Source organism: Ochotona curzoniae, unplaced genomic scaffold, assembly GCF_017591425.1.
Source record: "Ochotona curzoniae isolate NIBS_2020 unplaced genomic scaffold, NIBS_Ocur_1.0 scaffold_1852, whole genome shotgun sequence".
Taxonomy (NCBI): domain Eukaryota; kingdom Metazoa; phylum Chordata; class Mammalia; order Lagomorpha; family Ochotonidae; genus Ochotona; species Ochotona curzoniae.
In genome coordinates, this window is record NW_024467087.1 from 35,689,268 (window position 1) to 35,701,367 (window position 12,100).

General features: G+C 43.4%; 1 protein-coding gene across 1 annotated transcript; it reads right to left on the minus strand.

The window, feature by feature from the left end:
• Positions 1–5,964: 5,964 nt before the first annotated feature.
• Positions 5,965–8,697, minus strand: ARMCX5 (armadillo repeat containing X-linked 5). The gene is made up of 2 exons (XM_040999848.1): positions 8,619–8,697; positions 5,965–8,267 (listed from the first exon to the last, which is right to left on the minus strand). The coding sequence occupies exon 2, from the start codon at positions 7,998–8,000 to the stop codon at positions 6,321–6,323; it is 1,680 nt and encodes a 559-aa protein (XP_040855782.1). The 5' UTR covers positions 8,001–8,267; positions 8,619–8,697; the 3' UTR covers positions 5,965–6,320.
• Positions 8,698–12,100: the final 3,403 nt, after the last annotated feature.

The following is a 12,100-nucleotide window of genomic DNA, read 5'->3' on the forward strand; positions in this document are numbered from 1 at the left end:
AGATGATCTATTTACTATTTTACTTGAAAGTCAGATTGAGAGAGAGAGAGAATCTTCCATCTGGTGGTTGATTGTTCATTCCCTAGACAGCTGCAATGGCTGAAGCTCAGCTGATACAAAACCAGGAGCTGGAAGCTTCTTCCAGGTCTCCCATGCAGATGCAGTGTCCTCCCCACCTCCGCCCTGCTCCCAAAGCCTTCCTCCACTGCTCTTTCCAGCTATAAAAATGCAGATGTGAGCTCCAGGGCTGGATGCAGGTCTGGTAGGGGTACTTGGGGAACTCCTCACCTAGACTTCAGCTCCCACTGGTGAGTGTAACAACCAGGGCTGGGGGTGGGCCAGATCAGGCAAGGCTATATAGCACTTGTCAGGATGTGTGTGGCCAGAGCTGTGGGCAGGCTAGGTTAGGCCAGCCACAGCACCCTTTAGCACACATGAGACCAAGGACGGGGTACAGGCTGCACTGGCTTACACTGCATCACCCACTAGCAAGTACCAAGACTGGGGATAGGCTATGCCCGGCTGGGTCGAGGAACCCACTGACACACAAAGATCTGGGGCTAGGAGTGGGTCTGGTAGGGAAACTTGGAGGGTTCCCCTACCAGGCTGGAGCTCACACTGGTGAGTACAAGAGCTAGGGCTGGTATGGGCCACGCTAGAACAGCTGCAGCACATGTTGGCATGCCTGTGGGCCAGGTCTTGGGGGTGGGCCAGGCTGAGGTAAGCTCCAGCACCCATGAGTATGCACAATAACCAGGTGGGGTGTTGGACAGAACGGGCTACACTGAAGCACATGCCGGTATGTGCAAAAATTGGAGCTGTAGGAAAGACTGCTAGAGGTTATCAGGAGTTACTTCAACTATGCTGCAATATCCACTGGTGTACATGAGGGCTGGGCCTGTGGTGGGCTGGGCTGGGCTGGGCTAAGCTGCACTACCCACTAGTTTGTGTGAGAGATCAGACTAGGGATGGAACTGATCAGGCAGCTGAATCTACCAATCTGTACGTTGGTTGGTACATTTGTCAGGCTGAACATGACCCTGTACTAGCTGGCACACACAAGAATTCCTGAGACTATCCCAGGCAAGGTTTCTTGAGGGACTCAAGAAACTAACTGGACTGCTAGATTCAAAGCCCACCCACAGGGAAAAGCACAAGATATGTGGTCTGTGGTCTGACCTTAAGAGTGTTTGTATTGGGATTAGGCCTCCTCAGTTGCTGACACCCATGGAATAGAGAACAAATGCAGATGCACACGATAGACACAAAGCCAGCTCATCTAAACCAACAGAGGACATTGAGTACCTCATCAAAAGACAGAAAGCAGAACAGGTTAAACAACTCTCCTGTCCAGGTTTTGCAGTAAATGTCTGGGTCAGTGGATACACCAAAGTAGACCGGGCCAGCCAATAGATGCTAGGTTTTCTCAACCCTTGTGCTACAAAGCAAACAATGTCTCAGAACTATCAAGACCACTCATGTAAAAATCCTGGAACACTCTGCCCCACATCAAGGTCTCTAAGATGTTATCAAATGACTTCCTCATTCCTGGGTGCTGATGTAGTTTGACAGCGAAGAATGGCCTCCTTCATTTCCCTATCTCCCCACTCCGTGGACACCAGAGGGGGAAAAAACACTGAAACACTTATCTCACCCACCTTCCTCCATATCTCCACATCCTCCAGCCTAATCAGCAGCCCATATGGGCATGCACCCCTCTCAATTATGTTAATAATATTAAAAATAAAATTTAAAATTTAAAAAGTATATTACCATAATATTGACTTTATGTCCATGCATATAAAAATGCTGGAACTGCTTCTTGGCCTTTTGGTTAAGACAAAGCATAAAAATGTTGAAATGTCCTCAATAACTGAGGTGATTTCATTATAAAATATCTATATGTAAATCATAGATACTTATATTAAAATATAATTTAAATATGGTTCACTCCCCAAATGTCCACAATGACTAGGGCTGTGCTAGGCTTAAGTCAGAAGCCCAGAGCTACCTCTCGTCTACTAGTTGCCTACAGGAATTGAAATACTTGGGCCATCTCCCTCTGCTTTTCCAGGATCATTTGCAGGAAGCTTTATCAGACATTGAGCAGCTGGATCTAGAACAGGTGCCCATATGAGATGTTTGTGCTGCAAGCAGCAGCTTAAGCACAACATTGGGCCCACTATACCTATTTTTATAAGTCAGAACAAATTATCTTCAAACTCATATAGAAGGGATTCAGAGCAACAAAAACAGGAGCATCTGGAGTACTAACTCTTCCTGACTTCAAAAATTATTACAAAGCTACAGTAACGAATGCATAGCAACACTGGTAGAAAATAGAATTACACACACGGAATAAAATCGATACCAGAAATAAAACTAAAATGATTATGCTCTTGATTTTCACAAGGAGGCCAAGAACATTCCAGGGGGAATGGTACTGTGACAACTGGATTTTTTTTTTTAAGAATTAAACTAAATGACTTTACACATATACAAAAATTTACTCAAAATGGATTAACAACCTAAACATAAGTAAAAATTACAAAACTCTTAAAACACAGGGTTAAATTTTTATGATTTTTTTTTCATTTGGCAATGCCACCAAGACATCAGTGACAAAGAAAAAACAAAAAGAGGAATTGGACTTGGGACTTTACCAGAATTGCAAACTTCTATGACCAAGGAACTTCATTAAAAGTGAACAAACAACGTATACTACAGAAGACACCTGAAAATCATATAAAGGGCTTGTATCCAGGGTATATAAACAACTCCCAAAACACGACAAACATAGCAAAAAAAGAAATCAACAATCTGAACAGGTTTTTGGCAAAGTGTGTCAACATACCACTAGGTATACCTGCATTCCATACCAGTTACTGGTGTGAATCCTAGCCACTCCATATGCAATTCAGCTTATAGATTACGCAGCTTGGAGGCAATGGATTTTGCTTCAACTGCCTGGGATCCGGCCACCTACTTGGGAGGTGGGTCTCGTACTTGGGAGACCCAGATAGAGTTTCATTTCTGGTCTGGTGTATCTCTGGCTGGCTGTTGCAGGCATTTAGGAAGTGATCCAGTCAGAAGTAGAAAATCTGATCGTGTTCTCTGTCTCCTTCTCTGTTTTTAAAGTAAATTTAAAATTTTTAAAATTGTAAAGAGGCAAATAACTTAAGTATATAGCATTCCAAAGATATGCAAATGACCAATGGACATGTAGAAGGATATTCAGCATTACTAACCATTACGAAAATGAAAATCACAATGAGATAGCATCTACTAGGATATCTATTAAAAAGCTAATGGAGCTTGGTGCGATAGTCTAGTGGCTAAAGTCCTTGCCTTGCATGTGCCAGGATCCCATATGGGAGCCAATTTGTGTCCCAGCTGCTCCACTTCCCTTCCAGCTCTCTGCTTAAGGACTGGGAATGTGTGATCCAAAGTTCCGGGCTCCTGGCTTCAGATCAACTCAGCTCCGGCCGTAGCAGCCACTTAGGCAGTAAACCAGAGGATCTTTCTGTCTCTCCTTCACTCTGCAAATCTGATTTTCCAATAAAAAAATTTTTAAAAATAAATGATAATGAAAGTTTGGAACAATGCAAATAAACTGGAACTGTTTTACACTGTTGATGGATTATGATCTGGCCACTGGGTAAATGCTTAATTCCAGTTTCTAGATGTATGCCTTAAATAATTTAAACTGGGGCCCTGGACAGATACATGTACTCTAATGTTTATTGCAGCTTTGTGACAGCCAAAAAGATGGACACAACTGGGCCCAGTGCAGTAGCCTAGCAGCTAAAGTCTTCGCCTTGTATGCACCAGGAACACATATGGACACTGTTTCTAATCCCAGCAGGTCCAGCTTCCCATCCAGTTCCCTTCTTTTTTTTTCTTTTTTTTAAGATTTATTTTATTTTTATTGGAAAGGCGGATATACAGAGAAGAGAGACAGAGAGGAAGATCTTCCGTCCGATGATTCACTCCCCAAGTGAGCGCAATGGCTGATGCTATGCCCATCCGAAGCCAGGAGCCTCTTCTGGGTCTCCCACGCGGGTGCAGGGTCCCAAAGCTTTGGGCTGTCCTTGACTGCTTTCCTGGGCCACAGGCAGGGAGCTGGAAGGGAAGTGGGGCTGCCTGGATTAGAACCGGCGCCCATATGGGATCCCGGGCATGCAAGGTGAGGACCTTAACCACTGTGCCATCGCGCTGGGCCCCAGTTCCCTTCTTGTGGCCTGGGAAAGCAGACAAGGACAGCCCAAAGCCTCAGGATCTGCACCCACATGGGAGACCCAGAGGAAGCTCCTGGCTCCTGGCTTTAGATCAGCTCAGCTCTAACCATTGCAGTTATTTGGGGAGTGAAATAGTAGATGGAAGATCTTTCTCCCTGTCTTTCCTGTCCATAAATCTAAAAAAAGAAAAAAAAAACCTTCAAAAATCATCAACATTGAAGCTTCACACTGCAAAAGAATCCTAACCTAATTTTTTACTTTTAATTCCATTATGTAGTAGATTATCCTTTTTAAGTTCTGGATGTATAAAAGATAGGTTCACCCTTGACCTTAAATTGAATTAAAGTAGAGATAGCTATGAAAATTAGTGGCGTATTACACTATGCAGATATTTTTTTTTCATTTAGGTCTTCCCCTCATACGTAAAATATTAGGGACAAAGGTCAACAGACACAGCAACATTTGTAAACTGATCCTAACACTTCTATCTCCCAATATTTACAAGTAAATTAAAGAAAGTCATTCTATGCTAAAACTCCTATCCAGGATCTAGCTTTGTTAAACATAAACAAAAAAAGAGGTTGCATAGATGGCATAGTGTAGGCTCTATGAGTTGCACACTGTAAAATAGGAGTATTAATTTCTTCCTAACTATATACCCCTAAAGGAATTTTAGTATTCTGCAGCTGTGTTATACATGGAGCTGAGCTCCAACCAGAATGAATTAGCACAAAGAAGGAGCTACCTCCAAGAATGAATAAAAATCACCAAGTCCAAAAAATGTTAGCCAGAAAACAAAAACAAGGATCAAAAACAACAGTCACCAAGGCAGGCCCTGTCACCAGAAAGATCATCCTCTGAGGCATAAGATTGCATGTGGAGGGGACCAATCTGATAACCACAGCTAGGGGAGCCAGTGGGACTGGATTCCTTCAGATCATACTCTGTGCAATTGTTTATGGCTTTATTGAATGGGGTATGAGAAGCAGAAATCCTCTTAGATGTTAAAAAGTTTTCAAGACATGTTGATGTGTGAAAGTTTTGCAACTCCCACTGGAATGAAAGCAACTACGTTCCCTTCCTCCTAGGTCTGTTATCCACTTCCCCAGAGCTGTCAAGCTAAAAGTTTTATTTCTCATTTGAAACCTTAACAGAATGAAGTCCTATCATCCATAATCTACAGCAGTAACTGCTGTCTCCTTGCGTAGGAGGTAATTTCACTTGGGCATGGCACAATAGTTCAACTGGCTAATACTCCCCCTGCAAACACCAGGACCCCATATAGGCACCGGTCCATGTCCTGGCTGCTCCACTTCCCTTCCAGCTCCCTGCTTATGGCCTGGGAAAACAGTAGAGATTAGTCAAAAGCCTTGGGGGGCCTACACCCATGTGGAAGACCTGGAAAAAGCTCCTAGCTACTGAATAGGATCAGCTCAGCTCTAGCCATTGCAGCCATTTGGAGAATGAATCAACGGATGGAAGATCTTTCTGTCTCTCTTTCTGTAAATCTGCTTATTTCAACCAAAATAAATAAATCTTTTTTTTTAAATTGATTATACTTGAACATAGTGAAACTAAAAGATCTGACATTACAATTTCATTAGTTCACGCCCTCGCCCGAACCCTACAGAAAGACACACAGACAGTGCTCTTTATAATGTTTATATTGTTTGTGTTTTATGCTTCTGACTAGATTTCAACTGAAGAACTAGGACAATATTCTCACCAGTTTTGGCATACAACTTTATTAACAAAATATAAATGAAATTTCAAAAAGAACACAGTTATATCAATATAAAGAACAGGTATATCTATATATATATATCTATATCCATATATATAGCTTATTCAGCATGAATAGGTCCATCAGCAGGTCAAGTTGCAAAAATACTAAAAATATGCCAATTTTTATTATATACAACAGCAACAAAGAAACAAATATTCAGTCTATCAAGATTAGCTGAACTCTTTCAGTCAACACAAAGAATATAAGTACCAAATTTATCCTTAATAATATACATTGGGTTTACATTGCAACCACATTATAAAAAAATTCAAGGCTATGCGAGGACACACAGCTATTCAGAGTTTGAGTATTAACCGTATGAGTTTATCTCTCACTTCAGGATCACTGTGATCTGATAATTCTAGGAGTTTCTGATGCAGCACTTTTGTTTGTTGGAATATGGAAAAAAGTTCATTTTTAGTGAACTTTTCCTTAGTGAATAGCTTTGTCCTTTTTTTGAAGTGGAAATTTATATTCTCAAAAATTTCAATGATATTAAGAATATTGGCCTTTGACTCATTCTTGTTAAAAGGTATAAGCAACGATGACAGTACCTCAGCACTGATGAGATCTCTTGTATTAGCCTGATTTTTAGACAAGCACATAAAAACTTTTAAAACGTAAAACTTGGTTTTGACATTTCCCCTGTTTAGAAAGAGGAGTAAATCTTCAATGTAATTGGTAATTATATAGTGGTACTCAAATTCCACACTAACTTGAGCTAATAATTTTAGTCCAGCAAGTTGCAAAGGGGAATTCAAGTAAAAAGAATTTATGTCCTTACAAAGTTGTTGTATGTATAACTCTGCAATTATTGATTCGTCATAGGACTCAGAATCATTGCGCATCATATTTAAGGCTCTAGGGCGTTCTTTAACATCGGGACTATTGATCAAGTGCTCGATCATCACAGTAATACCTACATCATGAACTATATCCTGGGTAAATGGATAAGCACGAGTGACACCCATTATCATTGTGGCTATTTGATGAATGAAAGGATCCCTAGTTAACCTAAGTAGAGCAACCAGCTTATCAAACTCTTCTGGTTCTAAACTAAAGGTTTTTGATTTACAGCGGCAGGCCTTTGGATTTGGTCCATACTTTTCCTTTTCCCTAATCTGATCTTTGATCTCAGCTAAGGTCTGGAAGTAAGGTCCACCATAAGGTGGGATCTTGGTTAGAGGCCGAATTCCCAGAGGAGTTTCAATTAAGGTGTCTACCAGGGTCCAGTTCCCTTCTGGAGGCAAGGATTTCTCCCCTTCCTCAATTGGGACTAGTACAATATATCGGGGCCTTGACCATGCTATTGCTTTTTGTTTTATAGCAAGGACTGGCTCATGTATAGGCTCAGGTTCTTCTTCAATCTTAGGTGGTGGCTTATAAACTTGAGGAGGGATCTCTTCTTCAGGCCAGAACCAAGATCCTACACTAGATTCTTCTCCAGTCCAGAACCAGGAGCAGACATCTTTTTCATTCTCATCACCTGACTTGATCCCAGTATTACATTTTCCCTTAGCTCTGGACTTAATGCTGACCTCTTCAGTTTTCTCAGGTTTGGACCCAATATTGGCCTTATCATTAGCCTTGACACAAGATTTGATATTTTTCTCACTGTCATCAACAGCCTTGGTTTCAGACTTGGTTATGCCACCGACCCTAAACATAGCTATGGCCTTTGAATTCGTTTGGGACAGTTTACTAGGTTCTGCCTTAGTCTTAGTCTTGACTTTAGTCTTAACCTTATCTTCCATCTTCCTTCCCTTCCTTGTCGTATCCATGGCCACAGTCTCAATCACTGTCTGTGTCCTGACCACTGATCCATCCCCAGCACTGGCCTGCATTACTGATTCTGTTTTTGGTGCTGCTTCAGCTGCTGCCTGGATCTCAGCCTTCACTTTAGTATTGGCAGGATCACTGACTCTAGCTCTCTGGCCAGGCCCTCTAGCTCTTGCTCTAGCCCCAGAGTGAATCATGGTTCAAGTTAAAGACAAGGCCAAGTTATGAAACTCTTCCCCTCGACCCTTGAAGAAAGTAAGTCCCAGGCTGATGTTTTCACAAAAAGTCCAGCAGTCACTCAGCCCCCTCTCCAACTACAGTCTCTACCAATAATATAGACAACAAGCACAGGAAGCTCACTTAAGGTAGAAAAAGACGGCTGTGCTTGGGTGCAGCCCTGTGGAGGGTGGTGGTCTTCAGTAACTCCAAGGCCACCAGATCTGTCACTGAAGTTCAACTTGAACCTAAGAGTGAAGGAAGGAAACGGGGCTTTGAGTCTCTTCCATTCTTTTTTCTCCTCACAGTATCTTGTACAGACACAGGAAAGTAAGGAGATTCAGTGCTAGGTAGGAAAGGTATATAGGTACATAATTAGCAAACTCCCTCTACATTCGATCCACACTTGATACCTTCAAGCACTACCAGTCTCCTTTCTAGACACTACACAGGGACAGAGAAAGTAGAAAAGCTGTGTGGGAATGAAAAAGACAGGCTGAGGAAGCCCAAGACTGGCTTTTGTACCCTTTTAGAGTCAAGCAGAGCTCCATTATCCCATTCTACAGGTCTACCCAAGAATTCCCCACACTCATACCAACCTGTACTGATCTGGAGTAATTTTCTCCTCCTCTCCTCGTTTCCAATGGTGACAAGCCCTATAGCAGACCTATAGGAGACCTAAAGGCAAATAAACAAACAGGAGAATATAGAAACTGATCTCCTGGTAAATTAGTTTTAGTCCCTGGCTGCTAATCTTGCATTTCCAAATAGAACCCATTTCTTTCATCTCTCCTCTTGGTCCCCTCTTCCTATGTCCTACTTCAAGGCTGCTCTACCGCCCCTAAGTGCCCACGATTTTTCTTATCAGCGATTGCCTTTGCACCTCCCTAATTTAGAATTAGCAAGGAAAACAAGTGGACAGTGGGAATGGCAAGTCTTCAACCACCCATTTTTATAAGTCCCAAGTAAATCAGCAGAGGAGAAGGCAGACAGGGGCCATCGGTAAGCTTACACTATAAGAGATCGAATTCTCTGGTCTCAGTCATCCATGTCCCTGTACCCTCACATCACCCTCCACATATTACAAGGTAATTTTACCTTCTTTGTTATTCTGATTTCAGGATGGGTTGCCATGTACAAACATTCACAACGAATGACAGATTCATAAGTATGGGGACAGATATATCTACAGAGAGTCCAAGCACAAAGACAAATAAATGGAAACACAGCAGACAATGAAGATTGAGTCCTTGGCAGAAACCAGGCACCTGGGGCACTATGTTTTCTGGAGACAGGTACCTATTTGTCAATACTCCCTACCTCCTTTTCTTTCCAATTTCCTAAATCTCCAGTCCTCTTCGCTCCATTCCTAAAGTCGGACGGTATTATGTAGAGGAAACTCAAACATCCTTGCAAGATAGTACTGGTGTTCATAAAAATGAAGTTTACTACAAACCATGGAAGCTGAGAAAATAATGAAAATTATTTCTAAAATGTCTCATAAATTCTTGTTTTCTTCCTGCCCTTAAAATCTATCATTTTCTGCAACATAACATATATAAAGACAAGACATGTTTTTAAATCTGACAGAGAGATGTGGAGGCTCCCTTACACCCTTATCTGCTCTAGTCTTAGTCATCTACCACCTTAAAGCAGCCTCACTCTATTAAAACCGGCCATTTTTTTTCTTTGCCCCTCCCCTTGAAGTCTGATGCCCTTTACAGATTCTTTAAGGAATGAGGTACACAACAATTACAAGCACGTCTATACATTTAAATACACCACACACACAGAGCCAACGAAAAGACAGTGAAAAGACTTCATGTTCAGACCATTAACCAGGACATGGGACTTTTATCATAACCAAGGTCTTGATTATCAAACACTTACAACCTCTTTTTACACAGCTCAGGACTAGAAGCTGCTACTACATTCCTTTCCCTTCCCGAACATGACTGGAAGTGGGGCACCTGTCTGGAAATCAAGCTAGCAAAAGTAAAATCATTTTATCTAATCCCGGTGTCTCTGTCTCACTGCCCACCTCAGGTAACCAAGTCATGCATCCCATGTTCATTCCGAAATTCATCTCCCAAGCAACGTCCTTTCTCACTAACCTGCTCTGCTTGAATCAGGGGCAATTTTCTTGGTTCCTTGCCTCAAGGGTGTCGTGGCACACAGGAAGGATAATCAGAAGAATATAAGGACCCGAGACAATGGCGACGACTCTCCGGGCTCAACCGGCACCTGGGACTTACGACGAGATACTTCCTTTATCACATAAACTGCCAAGACTGGCAAACTGCTGCCTTGTCACTTTGGGGTATTCTTTGCGGGTTCCCATTCTCAGGACTCTCCAGGAACCCGCACGCAGTTACCAACATCTACCTTTTCCGCCGCAGTCCGGTAAGCGCCTCACGCCCTCGCGGAAATCAGCAGCGGGCGGCGCTAAGCAATTTTTAAAGGGATCCGGCTTACGGAAGCGGAGTGATACCAAACTTTGCCCAGCGCCATTATCCTACGTCAGAGGGCGCCGCCCCGCCCTTTCTAAGTGCGCTGCGTCAGAATCTGTATACGGAAAACAGCGGCAAACGGAGAGAAGTAAGATTAATATCAGAGTGGCTCAGTGTTAGTTCTCTTTTAGCAACCGCCCCTAACAACGCTTACCTTCTGCCCTCCCCTCTGCTGCCCGTGGCGTCTGAAAGTCAGTGTCAGCGTGACTAAGCGGACGAATACTGACAAGTTCACTTTTCAGAGCCCTTAAGGCCCGGCGAATTGCAGTCTGGAGGCCGGCAGGCGGGGCGGGGGAGAAGAGGTGGGGCCGGGGGGTTAGGGGAGGGGTTGGGAGGCCAAGATAGGATAGTCTGCGGCGCGATAGCCTAGTGGACAGAGTCTTCAGCTAGCATGCGCCTGCATCCCATATGGACGCCAGTTCCTGTCCTGGTAACCCCTCTTCCCACCCAGCTCCCTGCTTGTGGCCTGGGAAAGCAGTAGAGGACAGCCCAAAGCCTTGGGACCCTGCACCTGTGTAGGAGAACCGGAAGAAGCTCTGGGCTTCTGGCTTCAGAACGGCTCAGCTCTGGCCATATGTCTCTCCTCTCTGTATATCTGATTTTCCAATAAAAAATAAATCTTTTTTTTTTTTTAAGATAGGATAGTCTGAATAAGGGCTAGAAAAGCTGGGGTCTCTGCCACCTGCTGTTCTGGCCCTTAATTTTCTGCACGATATGGGCGGAATCAGGGCTAGACTCCAGAAAGCTTTTCAGCCCTAAGTTATTGCTCAACATCAAACATCTTGGCCTTTTTTTTTTTTTTAAAGATTTTTATTATTTTTTATTGGAAAGGCGGATATACAGAGAGGAGAGACAGAGAGGAAGATCTTCCGTCCGATGATTCACTCCCCAAGTGAGCGCAACGGCCAATGCTATGCCGGTCCGAAGCCAGGAGCCTCTTCCGGGTCTCCCACGCGGGTGCAGGGTCCCAAAGCTTTGGGCCGTCCTTGACAGCTTTCCCGGGCCACAGGCAGGGAGCTGGAAGGGAAGCGGGGCAGCTGGGATAGAACCGGCGCCCATATGGGATCCTGGGCATGCAAGGTGAGGACCTTAACCACTGCGCCACCGCGCTGGGCCCCAAGAGTCTTTCTTGACTTGAATGATCAAAGGTAGATTTCGATTAAGATATAAATAAAACAGAGATGAATAGAGACACTGCGCTAATACCAAACCATTACCAGGTGTATGTGTGGAGTTCGCACGATGTTCTCCGCGTGTAAATATGCAGGAACCAGAGCTGGGATGTGAGGGAAACCAGGCTTTTCCTATAGAAGAGGATTAATACCAAAATTGCTTTACTATGTGTAAACCAATTCCCTCCCCTATTTGTATGATCCCTTTAAGCCCGACTCACCAATTTGGGTACCTAAAAACCTCAAATGGGATAGAGTAGCTGTCAAGACAAGAATGAAAGGGTAAAGATATTTCAGGCCAGACCACTACAGAGGCTCCAATTCAGGTGGCTCTTGTTCGTTTTTCTTTTTTCCTTTCTCTATAGAGCTGCGCAGGGGGAGTAAAAAGTGTATAGCCAG

What these genes read in the sequence shown, in the direction of transcription:
- ARMCX5 (XM_040999848.1), bottom strand. Translation starts at nt 8,000, where the DNA reads ATGATTCACTCTGGGGCTAGAGCAAGAGCTAGAGGGCCTGGCCAGAGA.